General features: G+C 41.9%; 1 protein-coding gene across 3 annotated transcripts in view; it reads left to right on the top strand.

Moving 5' to 3' along the window:
* ITGAL (integrin subunit alpha L) overlaps window positions 1–18,033 on the top strand; it is a 77,268-nt gene that overhangs the window by 26,363 nt on the left and 32,872 nt on the right. The window contains exons 1-9 of one of the 3 annotated variants that reach the window (XM_083378069.1): window positions 4,190–4,390; window positions 5,367–5,484; window positions 7,952–8,046; window positions 10,168–10,232; window positions 14,293–14,407; window positions 14,653–14,783; window positions 15,443–15,588; window positions 16,562–16,706; window positions 17,773–17,923. In XM_083378069.1, coding sequence (XP_083234195.1) covers window positions 4,321–4,390; window positions 5,367–5,484; window positions 7,952–8,046; window positions 10,168–10,232; window positions 14,293–14,407; window positions 14,653–14,783; window positions 15,443–15,588; window positions 16,562–16,706; window positions 17,773–17,923 — 1,036 coding nt within the window. In that variant the 5' untranslated portion in view covers window positions 4,190–4,320. Of the gene's footprint in view, window positions 1–4,189; window positions 4,391–5,366; window positions 5,485–7,951; window positions 8,047–10,167; window positions 10,233–11,007; window positions 11,147–14,292; window positions 14,408–14,652; window positions 14,784–15,442; window positions 15,589–16,561; window positions 16,707–17,772; window positions 17,924–18,033 lie in introns of those variants that run through there. The other 2 variants (XM_083378070.1, XM_083378071.1) reach the window with 2 other exon arrangements.

Below are 18,033 nucleotides of genomic sequence, written 5' to 3'. Positions count from 1 at the left end.
TCCTCCAAGATCATTTGCATCATATCAACTGCAGCAGTGAACATCATTGATTAGTGGAAAATAAGATTTTGGAAACAGATTCTGCAAAATGCCAATGGAAACCAGTCTGCATTTGCATGATACCTGTGGCCTCCAGTAAGCTTGAAATCTGGGTCATGAACAGTCATGAAAAGAAAAGAGAAGGCAGTGTGTGTAGGCTGGCCGACTCTTTGCAGCGACCTATACAGAATAGAATACAGAATAACAGAGTTGGAAGGGAAGTCTTCTAGTCCAATCCCCTTCTCAAGCAAGAATATCATTTCAGACAAATAGTTGTCCAATCTCTTTTTAAAAACCTCCAGTGTTAGAGCGCCCACCACTTCTGCAGGCAAGTTGTTCCAAGGATAAATTGTTCTCACTGTCAGGAAGTTTCTCCTTAGTTCTAGGTTGCTTCTCTCCTTGATTAGTTTCTATCTGTTGCTTCTTGTCCAGCCTTCGGGTGCTTTGGAGAACAGCTTGACTCCCTCTTCTTTGTGGCAGCCCCTGAGATACTGGAACACTGCTATCCTGTCATCCCTCGTCCTTCTCTTCATTAGACTAGATATACCCAATGCCTGCAACCGTTCTTCATATGTTTTATTGTCCAGTCCCCTTATCATCTTTGTTGCTCTTCCTTGCACCCTTCCTAGCTTGACATGCAAATGCATCCCTTTATTGGAAGAATATGTATAATTGCAACAGATGTGTGTAGCCCTGAATATAGTAGACAAACAAGGACTAGCCTTTGGCTTTCAAGTTGTGTTCATACCAGGCAGAGCTTTCTTGACCTGTTTATTTGTTTACTATCAATGATAAATTTAAGAAAATGCTTACGGCGGAAGAGTTGAATCTGAACTATATTTTTTTTATTTCAGTTCCCAGAAGGGAAGGATGTCTGAAATCTCCTCAGAACCCACACAACACAGTAATAGCTGCACTTTTTGCTGTGAATGACTGTAGGTGTTGCTTTCCTTTTGTGGGTGCAAAATGGAGAGATAGGATCAAAGAAAGCCTCTTCCTGTGTGACAACTCAGACATCTGCTTGTAAGGTTTTCATGCAGAACTGGAGCTCCAGCACTTTTTCTTAAGAGCTTAATAACAATAACAACAACAACAACAACAACAATAACAGTAGTAGTAATAATAATAAAGTTGGAAGGGACCTTGGAGGTCATCTAGTCCAACCCTCTGCTCAGGCAGGAAACCCTATACCATTTCAGACAAATGGCTGTCCAGTCTCTTCTTTAAAACTTCCAGTGTGGGAGCATTCACAGCTTCTGGAGGCAGGTTGTTCCACTGATTAATTGTTCTAACTGTCAGGAAATTTCTCCTTAGTTCTAGGTTGCTTCTCTCCTTGATTAGTTTCCATCCGTTGCTTCTTGTTCTGCCTTTGGGCACTTTGGAGAATAGCTTGACTCCCTCTTCTTTGTGGCAACCCCTGAGATATTAGAAAACCACTATCATGCCCCCCCCCTCATCCTTCTCTTCATTAAAGTAGACATACCCAATTCCAGCAACCGTTCCTATAATGTTTTAGCCTCCAGTCCAAAACCATGAATGGCCTCTTGAAACAGACTTGGTGGTGTGACGGACTCGGATGGTTATGAAGTTGCTAAATCCATTCTCTATCTAGGCCAGCACCAGAACTTCCCAAACCCTCAAACCAAGCTCTTTTTAAGGTCTATTCCCCAAGGATCGGTTAAAGTGCAGTACATAGGTCTGTTTATTGGCAAACAAACTAGAGGTAGTCCTTGACTTACAGCAGTTGGTCATGTGATCAAAACTCAGATGCTTGCCAACGGGCTCATATTTAAATGGTTACAGTGTCCTGGAGCCACATGATCATCTTTTGCAAGCTTCTGACAAGCAGGTAAGTGAATCCCAGCATATGTTAAGTGAGTAACATGGTTGTTAGGTGGATCTGGCTTTCTGCTTGAGGACAGAAAGTCGCAGAAGGTGATCACGTGACCCCAGGACATTGTCATAAAAATGAGTCAGTTGCCGAGTGTCTGAATTTTGATCACATGACCATGGGGATGCTGCAGTGGTTGTAAGTGTGAAAAACTGTCATAAGTCTCTCTTTTTTTCAATGCTGTTGTAACTTCAAACAAAATGTTGTGAGTTGAAGACTACCTGTATTGCTAATACATTTATGGAACTATCATGTTTTTAACCTACCGTATTTTGTGAAAATGAGTCCCATATCTCCATTATATTTGTCCATACAGTAAAAAAAATCTGTGTAGGCAATCTGTAGGCAGTCTCAGGGTCATGTGATCAACTTTGCAACCTCCTCAGAAGCAAACTCAATGGGGAAGCCAGATTCACTTAACTATCGTGTTACTAACATGAGTGATTCACTTAACAACTGTGGCAAGAAAGGACATAATATGGGCAAAACTCACTTAATAGTTGTCTTGCTTGGCAACAGAAATTTTGGGCTTAATTGCAGTCATAAGTTGAGGAATACACCATACTGTCAATGTTTTGAACTGTCTCATTTATCGGAACCATGACACATACATCCTCAACCTTGCTGATCAGTTGACAGAGAAGAACTTGATGATCCTTCATAACCCACCATTTCCCAAAACCTGGATAAGCCGTCCGTTTCATTTGGGATTCAATGGTAACACCTTGACTTCAGTTTTCCTGCAGACCTGGTGGTAGATCATTTTCTCCTTGGTAGATGTTCCTACTTTGTGCTGCCTCCTGGCTTTTGGGCTCTCTCTTCTTTCCACACAGAGCTACAATATTTTCGTGCTTTAATAAATTAAGTGGAAGAATGGAACCTGGTCAGCTTTTCAGCTTAATTTTAATAATAATAATAATAATAATAATAATAATAATAATAATAATAATAATAATAATAACAACAACAATAATAATAACAACAACAACAACAACAACAACAACAACAATAATAATAATAATAATAATAATAATAATAATAATAATAATAATAAAGTTGGAAGGGACCTTGGAGGTCTTCTAGTCCAACCCCCTGCTCAGGCAGGAAACCCTATACCATTTCAGACAACTGGCTGTCCAGTCTTTTCTTAAAAACTTCCAGTGTTGGAACATTCACCACTTCTGGAGGCAGGTTGTTCCACTGGTTAATTATTCTAACTGTCAGGAAGTTTCTCCTTAGTTCTAGGTTGCTTCTCTCCTTGACTAGTTTCCATCCATTACTTCTTGTCCTGCTTCCAGGTGCTTTGGAGAATAGCTTGACTCCCTCTTCTTTGTGGCAGCTCCTGAGATATTGAAACCCTGCTATCATGTCACCCCTCATCCTTCTCTTCATTAAACTAGACATACCCAATTCCAGCAGCCATTCCTTGTATGTTTTAGCCTCCAGTCCACTAATCATCTTTGTTGTTCTTCTCTGTACCCTTTCTAGAGTCTCAACATCTTTTTTACATCGTGGTGACCAAAACTGGATGCAGTATTCCAAGTGTGGCCTTACCAAGGCATTGTAAAGTGGTATTAATACTTCATGTGATCTTGATTCTATCCCTCTGTTAATGCAGCCTAGCACTGTGTTGGCTTTTTCGGCAGCTGCAGCACACTGCTGGCTCATATTTAAGTGATTGTCCACTAGGACTCCGAGATCACTCTCACAGTTACTACTATTGAGCAAGGTACCCCCTATACTATACCTGTGCATTTGGTTTTTCTTGCCTAAATATAATAATAATAATAATAATAATAATAATAATAATAATAATAATAATAATAATAATAATAATAATAATAATAATGTTGGAAGGGACCTTGGAGATCATCTAGTCCAAACCCCTGCTCAGGCAGGAAACCCTGTACCATTTCAGATAAATGGCTGTCCAGTCTCTTCTTAAAAACCTCCAGTGTTGGAACATTCACCACCTCTGGAGGCAGGTTGTTCCACTGGTTAATTGTTCTAACTGTCAGGAAGTTTCTCCTTAGTTCTAGGTTGCTTCTCTCCTTGACTAGTTTCCATCCGTTGCTTCTTGTCCTGCTTTCAGGTGCTTTGGAGAATAGCTTGACTCCCTCTTCTTTGGGGCAGCCCCTGAGATATTGGAACACTGCTATCATGTCACCCCTCACCCTTCTCTTCGTTAAACTAGACATACCCAATTCCAGCAACCGTTCCCTGTATGTTTTAGCCTCCAGTCCCCTGATCATATTTGTTTCTCTTCTCTGTATTGAACCTTACTTTTTTCACCATTGAATTTCATTTTGTTAGATAGCGCCCAGTGCTCAAGTCTGTCCAGATCCTCCTGTATCACTTTGATTGTGATGGCCAAATGAAACAGACCATGAATGGGCAGGAGGCTAGAAGGACAGCTGGATGCTGATTTTGACACTCAACTTTTGATTACCAAGGGGCAGAGTGAGTGATCTTATGTGCCATCCATGAATTCAACTTTGGTCTTAGTGAAAGGACACTCGTGGCTCTGAGTCCTTGGAGAACAAAAATGGTAGTGTAGGAAGATCTGAATCCTTGGGGGATTTTCTTCTGTTTTGACAGATAAGATAGTATATTTTTGTTAGGTCGCGTAGTTTAAAGTTTTAAAGTTGCTTTTCATAGTGACAGAGCATATCATTGCACTTAGATCAGCATTTCTTTCGCCACAATTGGGCCAATGAGGTCAGTGATTTTCCACGCTCCCTTAAAAATAACACAAAGGGAAATCCCTTTTTGATGATTTAATGAGAATTCTGGTATCTGTTTTAAATAAATACCACCCACATTGAGTTATCCTTTCAGACGACGTATGCTTGAACAGATTCTGAAATTAATAGGTGCCTTTCTTTAGTATTCACTGCAGGAAGCCCATGTTTATTCTTTTTTTCAGAAAAAAGCAAATGTGATTTAAGTTTTTTTTTAAAATCAATTTATTCTCTGCTCAACATTCATAAGAAAGGCTAAACCAGCAGGCCAGGAAATTTTCTAAATAAGAACCCTGTACATTGAGATGCCAATAATAATATTTAATATGTTTTTTTTAAAAAAGCAAACAACTTTGTAGCCTCTTTTTCGTCAACCAGGCCACATTTACAGTCATTTGCAGGATCCTGCAGTTGCAGGATCTTGATGATGGTTTTGACAAAAACCAGCAGTTACTTCCAGCTTTCTACAAAAACCGCCTGCCACAGAGAACCATAGGTTCATTTAATCACTACGCCATTTGCTTAATGATCAATGCAAAAAAGTTTGTAAAATCGGATTTATGAGTGTCCTGACTTACAGCTGTGATGAGTAGGCTCCATTATGGTCGTAAGTCAAGGACTGCCTGCCTGTACTGTATTTATTCTTCTTTCCCTACTGTACCTATAAATAAAGATGCCCCCTCTTCTTTTTACAGGCCCCTTGCGATCGTTGGGCTACAACATCGATCCTTCTCCAGCGATTGTCTTCTTATCAAACCACAGCAAGCACTTTGGCTATCAGGTCCTGCAACTTGGGAAAGGCTCTGCAGCAAGGTAGGCCCCGCCAGCCTTGTTCCCACATTCGATATACCGCAGTCCTCAACTTATGACCGTTGGTTTAGTGACCGTTCGAATTTGCAATGGTGCTGAGAAAAGTGACTTACAAATAGTCCTTGCACTTATGATGGTTAGAGAGTCCCTGTACAAGTAGTCCTCGACTTACAACAGTTCATTTAGTGACCATTCAAAGTTACAACGGTGCTGAAAAAAGTGACTTATGACTGTTTTTCACACTTTCAGCATCCCCACGGGTCCTGTGATCAGAATCCAGATGCTTGTCAACTGACTCATATTTGTGACAGTTTTATTGTCCCCGAGTCATGTGATCCCCTTATTGTGACCTTCTGACAAGCCAAAGTCAATGGGGAAGCCAGATTCACTTAACAACCTTGTTACTCACTTAACACCTGCTGTGGCAAGGAAAGTTGTAAAATGGAGCAAAACTCACTTAACAAATGTCTCGCTTAGCAACAGAACTGTTGGGCTCAATTGTGGTCGTAAGTCGAGGACTACCTGCAGTTACCAGATCATGATTTGGGGGATTGACAAACTGTCAGATGTTTACGATGCTTGTAGCGTACGAGAGTCACGTTACTGCCCTTTGCAGCCTTCCCCGCTGCTTTCCAACCAGCAAAATCAATGGGGAAGCCAGCAGAAAGTTGCAAGTCGTGGTCACGTGACGTCTTGCTTAATGACCAGGCCAAAAAAACCCAGTTATAACATTGGGTGTTGTCATGTGACACCTCACTTAACAACCACACCACTTAAAGAATTTTCCGGTCCTAATGGTCGTAAGTTGAGGACTACCAGGTTTTTTTTGGTATGGGGGGGAAATTCACCTATTGGATTATTCTTTGTGGTTGGGGTTCCACTAATTATTGGGGTGAGGTGGGGGAAGTAGAATTGGCATCCTTTTTTTGCTAGTCAACTTTTTAATGCTTTAACAGCTGTTAGACTCATCTGGCAAAGAAGAGAGATTCTCACTGAGCTGTGTTTGTAACATTAACACTAAGAATAGGAGAGGAAAGACAACATAGGTAGAGCGTTAATTGCAGGGGGTGAGAAAGCTCCACCTCAGAAGCAGAGATGGTTGAAGATAAGAAAGTCATAGAGTTGCTTACAATGCAGCAAAGCCACTTAACAACTGTCGTGATTAGCAACATAAACTTTGGGCTCTTGTTAATGGAGGACTAAGGGACGCGGTGGCTCAGTGGGTTAGGACGCTGAGCTTGTCGATCAGAAGGTCGGCAGTTTGGCGGGTCGAATCCCGAGTGCCGCGTAACAGAGTGAGCGCCTGTTACTCGTCCCAGCTTCTGCCAACCTAGCAGTTCGAAAGCACGTAAAAATGCAAGTAGAAAAATAGGGACCACTACGGTGGGAAGGTAACAGCGTTCCGTGCGCCTCTGGTGTCTAGTCATGCCCGGCCACATGACCACGGAGACGTCCTCAGACAAACGCTGGCTCTTCGGCTTTGAAACAGAGATGAGCACCGGCCCCTAGAGTCGGAAACGACTAGCACGCATGTGCGGGGGAACCTTTACCTTTAGCTAAATTGAGGACTACCTGAGCTACTGTTAGTAACTTGTCCAAACTACATTGTTTGAATGAGATTTCGATGGAAATGGATTTGCCCCATTCAGATGGCCTACAAGCACTAGCTGGCTCCAAGTTAGTTGGCTGTAAATCGGACGCCATATTCATGCTTGTTGTTTTGCCTGGCTCTGAGTTAGAACCCTGTTCAGTTTCAGGGCATGTTTATTCTGTATTTATTTGTAACTAGGAGGAAAGTGGTTATTTTCAACCAGCTTCCCTTTTTGTTTTTGTATTTCCTACCTTCTACCACCCTAGTTTTGAGGAAGTGAGAGTAAAAACTAGTAGTGCAATAGGGAAGGAAGCAAAATGGATACCTATTATTTTCAGGGAAGGCTTCCCCTTCAGAGCAAGTCGATTGGCAGGAATTCAGATGGTGCAACTTCCCCATTGAAGGACATTGTCACAAACAGGGCTTTTTTTCCTCATAGGACGCTCAGTACGGAGTTCTGGCACCTTTTTTTGATGGAGCCTTGTAGGGTAGGCAAGGCTGGTTATATGACATGTGTGAGTTCCGGCACCTTTTTCTTATACAAAAAAAGCACTGGTCACAAAGCACCAGTTTCCATCAAGTAGAGCCGAGGCTTAAAGAAGTGCTGATTCCCTTCCTCCGTCTCACACAGGTAGTCCTCGAGTTACGACCAAAACTGAGCCCAAATTTTCTGTGGCTAAACGAGACAGTTTTGCGCCATTTTGCGACCTTTTCCCCCCACAGGTGTTAACTGAATCACCGCGGGTTGTTAAATTAGTAATACGGCTGTTAAGGGACTCTGGCTTCCCCCACTGACCTCGCCTTGCATTTTTACAGGAATGGCCCTGCGACAAATGGCCTATCGATATTATCCCACCTCCTCTATTTATTCTCTTCCAGAGTCATTGTGGGCGCTCCCGGGGAGCAGAACTCCACAGGCAAAGTGTACCAATGTGATTTGAAGAGCCAAGACTGCAAGGACATTCCATTTGAGGGTAAAATGAAGGATTTTTAAATTCTTCGTGGCTGTGAGTAAAAGGCCCCTTGAAGGGTACAATGGCAAAGAACGGTCATGATTTTCTGAAAGGTGGTGTAAGGTTTTACACTTAGCCTCACAATTGCCCCGGCATTACTCAGGAATTGAAAAGAGCCAAAACAAACTCCTGAGCCGAGGTTTCAGCAAGCAAACCACTTTTATTTTGATCAAAATAAGAGTTGGGTGGCCACGTCTCTCTTCGTGGCTGGTAGAGAGATGAAGGCAACAACCAGGAAAGATGTCTTCCACCTTTTATACCTTTCCAGAACAAAGAGATCTGGTCTTGGTACTAGGAACCAAAAGGTACAGAAAAATAATTCCTAGATGATGACTCATACACAACAACCCAGGTTCCACCATAACTCCTTTCCCCCCCTCCCCTTACCATGCTCTTTTCACGTAAGCAATTACCTGTACCTAAAGCATGACGAAGGGACGCGGTGGCTCAGTGGGTTAGGACGCTGAGCTTGTCGATCAGAAGGTCGGCAGTTTGGTGGGTCGAATCCCAAGTGCCGCGTAACAGAGTGAGTGCCTGTTACTTGTCCCAGCTTCTGCCAACCTAGCAGTTTGAAAGCAAGTAGAAAAATAGGGACCACTACAGTGGGAAGGTAACAGCGTTCCATGCGCCTCTGGCGTCTAGTGATGCCGGCCACATGACCACGGAGACGTCCTCGGACAAGCGCTGGCTCTTCGGCTTTGAAACGGAGATGAGCACCGGCCCCTAGAGTCAGAAACGACTAGCACGCATGTGCGGGGGAACCTTTACCTTTACCTTTAAAGCATGAAACATTTGCTTTTATATAACTAATTTCCCAATATAAAGCATCTACAAAGCTGCTTGCACATAAACAAAGATGATTACAAAGTATCACTACTAATATCCAGTGCTTTTTTTTAAAAGAAAAAGATGCCGGAACTCACACGTTATACAACCTGCTTTGCCTACCCTACAAGGTTCCAGCCAAAAAAGGTGCCGGAATTCCGTTCTGAGAATTCTATGAGAAAAAAAGCCCTGCTAATATCAATATTACTAACATCAAGCTTATGCATAATAAAATCCCTTCAGTGGAGATGCCAGGGTGGCGCAGTGGTTAGGATGCGGTATTGCAGGCTGACTCTGTTGACTGCCAGCAGTTCAATCCTGAAGGGCTCAAGGTTAACTCGGCTTTCCATGCTTCTGAGGTGGGTAAAATGAGGACCCAGATTGTTGGGGGCAATAGGCTGACTCTGTAAAACCGCTTAGAGAGGGCTGTAAAGCACTGTGAAGGAGGTAGATAAGTCTAAGTGCTATTGCTAAGTGCTAAGACCTACAAGCCATGATTGTAGGATGCCTCTGTGCACCTGTGAGGAAAGCAGGAGAAGAGAAGGGTATTTTATTTTATTTATTTTTATTTTAATTCCATTTACCGTATATCCCGCCCTTCTCCGAAGACTCAGGGCGGCTTACAAGCTTAGTAGTAGCCTTCATTCTATGTATATGCCTGCTTATTAGGGATTTCACACACACACACCCCAAGAGGCATTATTACAAAGTCAGCTTAATTGCCCCCAACAATCTGGGTCCTCATTTTACCTACTTCGGAAGGATGGAAGGCTGAGTCAACCTATGATCAGAGGCTGGGTGAAATATTCTGAAACTGACCTAAAGGATTAATATCTATGGATACAGATAGTCCTCGATTTACAACCTGTCCTGTCATTTATAATCGTCGCAGCATCCTTGGGGTCATGTGATCAAAATTGGGATGCTTGACAATCAGCATATATTTGTGACGGTTGCAGTGTGCCCGGATTATGTGATTGCCAGCTGGCTTCCAGCAAGCAAACACAATGAGGGAAGCCAAATTTGCTTAACAACCATGTAGTTCACTTAACAAATGGGGTGATCCACTTAATAACTATAGCACACACCACACACACACAAATCAGGTGTGACTCACTTAAAACCACCTGGCTTAGCAATGAAAGTTCTGTTTCCAGTTGTGGTCATAAGTCAAGGACTAGCCATAAGGAGGAAATTTAGGTAATAACTCCTCCAGCATTAACCAATCAATCTCTTTCTCTCACTCTCTTTTTGCAGAGAATTCTCCAATACCCCATCTCGGCATGACCCTGGCAAGCAATATGCAGGGAAATAAAATGATTGTGAGTTGGCTCTGGACGGGAGGATAAAGTTGGGCAGGGGTTTAAGCTGCTTTCTGACAGGCAGAGATAGATCTTTAAAATTGCTTCTCATCCCTGAAGAAAAGCTGTATTTAAGTGAACGTGAATTACAATGCAGGCAAAATTTCTTGCAGATAAGTATTTACTCAGCTTCCATATATTTTGATCAAACTTGTGCTGGGAATTATTGGTGGTTAATTAGTTCGTGTATTATGAAAGACAAATTATTCTGAGTAGTAAAGAATCTCAAATGACAGTCTCCCCTAAATGTTCAATCTGAAACCTAGTAGGACACCCATTAAGCCTCATGTATCTTATGGTTATGATATGATTTATTGATATCTTATGATTTATCACTTCTTGTTTGTACTTTATGATTAATGATTGTAACTATGATTGTAACATTAAGATTAATGATTGTAACTATGATTTATGATCTCTGATCTATCACTTTGTTATTGTATGTGTATACACTGAGAGCTTACTTTATGCATAGGAGACAAATTCCTTGTGTGTCCAATCACCCTTAGCCAACAAAAAATTCTTCTCTTCTCTTCTCTTCTCTTCTCTTCTCTTCTCTTCTCTTCTCTTCTCTTCTCTTCTCTTCTCTTCTCTTCTCTTCTCTTCTCTATTCTATTCTATTCTATTCTATTCTATTCTATTCTATTCTATTCATTATCAGAAAACACAAACTTTGAAACATGCAGAATTTTGAAGTTTACTGTCCTCTGTCTCTCATAAGCTACAGACATACAAAGAAAGCAAAGGAATATCCAGAGGATCGCCCATTTCAGGATTCATAGCAAAAACCAGTGATGGAATATTTGGAAACAATAATCTTACAGACACAATCAGGAATATGATCTATCCAATCCAATCCCATATCCACAATCTCAGTTATGTGACTAGCTAGCACATTCCTCATTATCAAAAAAGATAAAACCACCAGTAATTGCTTTCATGGAATCAGATTCAGAACAGAGAGAGCAAGAAGAAACGAGTCTTCCTGCACATATAAGGAAAACCATGGAAAACAAGGAACCCAAATGTGCTGCAAAACTCACATTGAGCAAGTGCTCAAGTAGCACAGCAACAGCCCAATAGCACATAAGAGAAGCTATGTAAAATCTCTCCACTGCCAAGCGAAAACGCCGCAATAATCCAGAATTCCAAAAAGTAGACCATATCCTTATAACCATCAAAAAGTTTTATCCATGCATCCAATAACTACCCAAATTCCTAACCGTGAAAGGAATACATCTACCCTATATGAAAAATATCTCTTTGAAGTTTCCACCGTATAACCCTAGGCATCACGATAGCCCATAAACCAACAAAATCTATCCAGACTATCCTAAGCAACCCAAAGGCCCACAGCCAAGGAAGATATAACAGGAGTCATCTACAAGTGGAAGGACAGCGAAAACCACTAGGTAGAAAATTAATAATAATAATAATAATAATAATAATAATAATAATAATAATAATAATAATAATAATAATAATAATAATATAAAGTTGGAAGGGACCTTGGAGGTCATCTAGTCCAACCCCCTGCTCAGGCAGGAAACCCTATACCATTTCAGGCAAATGGCTGTCCAGTCTTCTTAAAAACCTCCAGTGTTGGAGCATTCACCACCTCTGGAGGCAGGTTGTTCCACTGGTTAATTGTTCTAACTGTCAGGAAGTTTCTCCTTAGTTCTAGGTTGCTTCTCTCCTTGACTAGTTTCCATCCGTTGCTTCTTGTCCTGCCTTCAGGTGCTTTGGAGAATAGCTTGACTCCCTCTTCTTTGTGGCGGCCCCTGAGATATTGGAACACTGCTATCATGTCACCCCTCACCCTTCTCTTCATTAAACTAGACATACCCAATTCCAGCAACCGTTCCCTATATGTTTTAGCCTCCAGCCCCCTAATCATCTTTGTTGCTCTCCTCTGTACCCTTTCTAGAATCTCGACATCTTTTTTACATCGTGGTGACCAAAACTGGATGCAGTATTCCAGGTGTAGCCTTACCAAAGCATTGTAAAGTGGTATTAGTACTTCACGCGATCTTGATTCTATCCCTCTGTTAATGCAGCCTAGCACTGTGTTGGCTTTTTTGGCAGCTGCAGCACACGGCTGGCTCATATTGAAGTGATTGTCTACTAAGACTCCGAGATCTCTCTCACAGAATTGAGAGAATACACGCACAAACATCAACTGACAGTCAGGAGACGCGATAAAAACTCCTTCATTGCACAACACGTCACATGAGTGACGTGTTCAACCACAGTTTCAAATGAGAAACGTCGACGTCTTAGACTTAGACCAAGCCTCATCCACAAATATCAGAGAAAAACCTATAGGTGTTTCTTTGGGATTCTTTAGCAGGTTCACATCCTTCTTCATTGTCCCAAAGGTCCTGTCTTCAAGAGGCAACTGGACTTTCTTTGTTTTTCCTAGAAGACATTTTGCTTCTCATTCAAGGAGCCTCTTCAGTTTTCACTCAGTTCTGACTCAGAACTGAAGAAGCTTCTTGGATGAGAAGCAAAACATCTTCAAAGAAAAAACACAGAAAGTCCAGTTGCCTCTTGAAAAAGCACCTTTGGGGCAAGCAGGACCTGGATGATTGGGAATCTCCATGGACATCCTGTTTCATTCCACACCTATTAAGGGAAGCACCAAATGAACAAGAATAATCAAAGAAGAGATGATGCCTACCGCAAAGCCAATTAGAGAAGAACACCCCTGTCAAGGTTTAGAGGACAAGATACCACCTATAAAGAGCCAACTCTAGTCCTCCCTGCATTGATGATGTTCTTTCAGCCTGGTGATGAAAGGTCTGTGGGAAGGAAAGCAAGCTTAGAACAGGGCTTTTCAACCAGTGGTACGGGTACCACCTGTGGTACACTGGCACCTGGCAGGTGGTACGCGGCCATCCTAGGAAAGTGGTAGCGGGGGAGGGGATTGAGCTGAACCGCACAAGCCTGAGCGAGAGACGGCTGGAACTGCAGGGCTGTCAGAGCTCAGCGGAAGCCCCAGGATCAGCGCTTCTTCGGGGCTGTCAGGGCTCAGCGGAAGCTGGAATGTTGCAGCATCCCAGGGTCTTGTGATTTACATTCAGATGCTTGGCAACTCTATTCATGTTTATGATGGTCACAGTGTCCCAAGGTCATGTGAAGTGACCAAAACCTGCTGCAACCATCCAGCAGAGGGGCGGGGGGAAGTAAAAACCTCGGACAGGAGGAAGAGCGCTGCCAGGTGGGCAGGCAAGTGTCTTGCTCGGCTGTGGCTTGGAGGGCACTTTTTTCAGTGCTATTGTAACTTCGAACAGTCACTAAGCGAACTGTTGTAAGTCGAGGACTACCTGTACTTCATCACTTTTTTCCTTTTTCCTTTTTTTTTGGTCATCAAGTTTTCGACACCTTGCTAGGCGACTGGTGGTACTCGGATATTGTCATATCCTAAAAGTGGTACAATGGGTGAAAAGGTTGAAAAGCCCTGGCTTAGAGAACACCAAGTACTCCCCAAAATCAACATAAACAAATATAACATCTGATGGCTGCTCTAATCTCACTAAGCTTTGGAACAATCAAAATTGTTTCCAAAATGAAAAATGTTCAGAAGCTTCCAGAGAACCAAGAATTAGAAAGCCAAGCATATTTCTGAGTTCTAGAGATAAGGGAGGGTCGCACCTGAGAAGATCTGTTCTATGCATTATATCAGCATTCTGCTCAGGGCCAAAGGTGGACTATTTCATTTAATTTAGCTTAGACTTCTCCACCTTGTCAACATCTAGAGGGGTTGGGTCTTCAGAATCTCTCCTGGGTTTACAATCTCAAAAAAAAATCTCTAAAAGATACCAATTTAAGGAAATACATTTTAGGTCATAGGAGTGGCTCATCCTGGACTGAGGATCTTCATTGCTCTTCTGGATCCCTTTTTCAAGATTCCCAACATCCCTTTTGCTTTTAATATGGCCACTAACCTCTGCACTACTTTGTCTCCAGTTTCCTTCATTTTCTTGATGACAATAGGAACAGTAAAACTTTCTCTCTGCAGGCGTGTGGGCCAGGCGTTGAACAACACTGTGACAAAAATCTTTATGTAAGTGGAATCTGCTACCTGTTTAACACCAAACTGCAAAACCCCAGGAACATAACAACGGGATATCAAAGTAAGGAGAGTCGTTATTATTAATATTTTAATTGTAATAGTTAATATGACAGAGGAAAGGCATTATTACACACTTGAAGAATATTTAATTGAATCCAGTTTAGTTTCTGTTCAGCTTCACATATGTCCTTATCTGGAGGTCTATCTAATTTTGGGCCCAGCGTCAACAGGAAGTTCCTCACAGCCTGGAAATCCCAACTGCCCTTTTTTCACCTGAGTTGTTCTTTCTTTTCTTTCATCCCACAGAGTGCCTGAAAGGAAAAGTGGACCTGGTGTTTCTTTTTGACGGTTCGGCAAGCATGAAAACATCTGAGTTCATGAATATCAAGGAGTTCATGATTGACGTCATGAAAGAATTGTGGAATAGTTCTGTACATGTAAGGTCTACTTACTGAGTACCACGTACTTGCCATGGAGAAATTTCCTTCCTTCCTTCCTTCCTTCCTTCCTTCCTTCCTTCCTTCCTTCCTTCCTTCCTTCCTTCGAAGAGTATATCTTTATTCCTGCCTGGAAATGGTTAGGCTGACTTAGTATATCAGAGGACATAACCATTAAAAACATTAATTTGCCTCTTCTATGAATTCATACAATACTGTAGGAGGGAGGAAGGGATGGAAGGGATGGAAGGGATGGAAGGAAGGAAGGAAGGAAGGAAGGAAGGAAGGAAGGAAGGAAGGAAGGAAGGAAGGAAGGAAGGAAGGCACCTGAGGTCGGACTTCCCCATTTCTGCTGCACTGTTGTAATTGTGGATCCACAGGCAGAAAGTGGGTCTGCTGACTCTGATTTCATAAAGGGCAACTTATGAGATGTTGACAAGAAAATCATTCAAAACGATTCTGCCAGACTGACTTAATTATAATCGGGGCTGGGAAATTATGGTTTTCAAGATTCTGTGTTGACTCCAGATTAAGATTAATGATTGTCAACAGCACCCTTTCATTCGACCACTTTGGCCATGAGAGACCTGCTGTATTTTGCAAAAGGCCTTTCCAGCCGTTCCATTAACCCCAGCCTCTTTCTCTTTCCACCCTTCCAGTTTGCTGCCGTGCAGTTTTCAGAAGATGCCAAACTCGAATTTGATTTTAACGACTATACCAGTAATCCAAATCCTGAAGAACTCTTGGCCAATGTAGTACATGCCGAGCAAATAACAAACACCTTCAAAGCTATCAAATTTGTGGCGTAAGTAGCTTTCTTTTTGGTGGCAGGAGGTTCGGTGGGGAAGGGCAACTTGAGAAGAGATCCGATCAAGTTGGCGATTTAAGATATTGTGTCTAGATTTAGATCACAATTGCATAGAAACCTAGTGATTAATCAAGCAGGACATCCAGATATGGAATGTGCATTAAATTGGAGGAACTGGAGGTTTTTAAACACAACTTGAAATTACATTTTGTCTAATGCACTCTGGCACGTTGCTCAAAGCTGGTTTATTGTAGTACAATAAGGTTTCCAATCTCTGGTTGGATTCGTGGGAAGCTGGAGTGGCATTCCTAGTTCCGATATTCCCACCAGGATGAAATGGTTGCCGGTTGCCAAGCATCCAAATTTTGATTACGTGATCTTAGGGATGCTGCAACAGTCAATAGTGTGAAAAAAGGTCATAACTCACTTTTTTCAGTGCTGTTGTAACTTTGAATGGTCACTAAACACATAGTTGTAAGCAGTGCCTTTTTTGTAAAAGAAAAAGGTGCCGGAACTCACACATGTCATACAACCTGCCTTGCCTACCCTACAAGGTTCCATCCAAAAAAGGTGCCGGAACGCCGTTCTGAGTGTTCTATGAGAAAAAAAGCCCTGGTTGTAAGTCAAGGACCACCTGTATTAGCTTTCAGCCGATACAGCTTTCCAAATTAGATACCTTCCATAAATAGTAGCCTTAACCTCAGTTCACCCCAGCAGACAGCCTTGGTTGTGTGAGTATAATTTTAGCCTGAAGGATCAAATTATGGCAAGGCTGCTAGAGGCCAAATGCATATTTGAAGTTACACATGTGCCTTCAGGTCCCAATATTTAAAGTGCACTCCTCATTTTCCTTGGTTTAGATCCGGGTTTCTCAAACCGGTCAATTGCAAAATGTGTGGACTACAACACCCAGTTGTCAAGTTTGAGAAACACTGGTTTAGATAATAATTCCTGTGTTTGCTGGTGGCAGAAATGAAGTCTTCATTCCCGAACGTGGCACCCGAAAAGAAGCAAACAAAGTGATTGTCATTATCACGGATGGGGACGCCTCAGACAGGGACAGGGGACATATAGAAGCTGTCAAGAAAAAGAACATTTTGCGCCTAATCATTGGGGTAAAGTATCCAGAGGTGTTGTCCATCTGGCTAATGGACAGAACCGCCAAGAGTGTTGAAGTGATCTACCTTATATGTGATGTTAATGGTTAATATGTAAAAAAGTAGTTTACAAGGAGAAAAGTGAAGAAATGTATTTTAATTAATAAGATCAGATTTTTTTCAGGCATTAATAAAAGTTATGGTAATTCTATACCTGTCTGCATATAGTCCTCGATTTATAACAACAGTGGGGACCAGCTAAGCAAATTAAGTGAACTGTGCCTGATTTTGTGAACTGTTTTCCTATGTTTGGTAATTAATGGCTTCTTCCATTAATTTTGCTTCTGGGAAGCTGGCTGGGAATCACATGATCCGGGATGCTACAACCATTGCGAATACATCCCAGTTGCCAAGTGCCCAAATTTTGATCATGTGACCTGGAGATACTGGGGCAGTCATAAATGCAAGGATCACTACATGTCCCTTTTTTCAGTGCTGTTGTAACTTCGAACAAATGGTTGTAAGTCGAGGACTACCCATATGTAACAAATGTTCACGTACAGGTAGTCCTTGACATACCACCACAACTGAGCCCAGAATTTGTGTTGCTAAGTGAGAAATTCGTTAGGTGAGTTTTGCCCCATTTTACGACTTTTCTTGCCACAATTGTTAAGTGAATCATTGCAGTTGTTAAATTAGTAACACGGTTGTTAAATGAATTTGGCTTCCCCATGGATTTTGCTTGCCAGAAGGTCGCAAAAGAGGATTACCTGACCCCGGGACATTGCAACCGCCACCATAAATATGAACCAGTTGTCAAGCATCCAAATATAAATCATAGGACCATGGGGAGGCTGCAACGGTCATAAGTGTGAAAAATGATCATAAGTCACCTTTTCAGTGCTGTTGTAGCTTCAAATGGTCATTAAATGAACTGTTGTAAGTTCATTTACTGTTGTAAGTTCATTCTTTACTGCCTCCCACTTCCTTATTGTTCTTTCCTTTTTCTGCAGTTCAACGTTTTTAAAGACTGACTGTAGAAATGCAAAATATTATCTTAATAATTCCTTCCTTGTCTCTCCAGATTGGGAATCACCTTAATGAACCTGAGTCCCAAAAGAATCTCAAACTGATTGCCTCAGAACCCACAAGTCAATTTGTTAAAATTCTTGCCAGCTTTGATCAGCTCAAAGACAGTTTCAATGATCTCCAGTCTAATATCTTTGCCATTGAAGGTGAGTCGGGCCCACCGGGTGTCTCCATGGAGAGGTTGAGGGAAAAATGCTACCTCAGTCTGTTTTTAAAACAGAGTTGTAATTGCATTTCAAATTTTATATTAAAAAAA

Source organism: Vipera ursinii (assembly GCF_947247035.1).
Source record: "Vipera ursinii genome assembly, chromosome: Z".
Classification (NCBI taxonomy): Eukaryota; Metazoa; Chordata; class Lepidosauria; order Squamata; family Viperidae; genus Vipera; species Vipera ursinii.
This window is presented reverse-complemented; position numbering and strand designations above follow the sequence as displayed.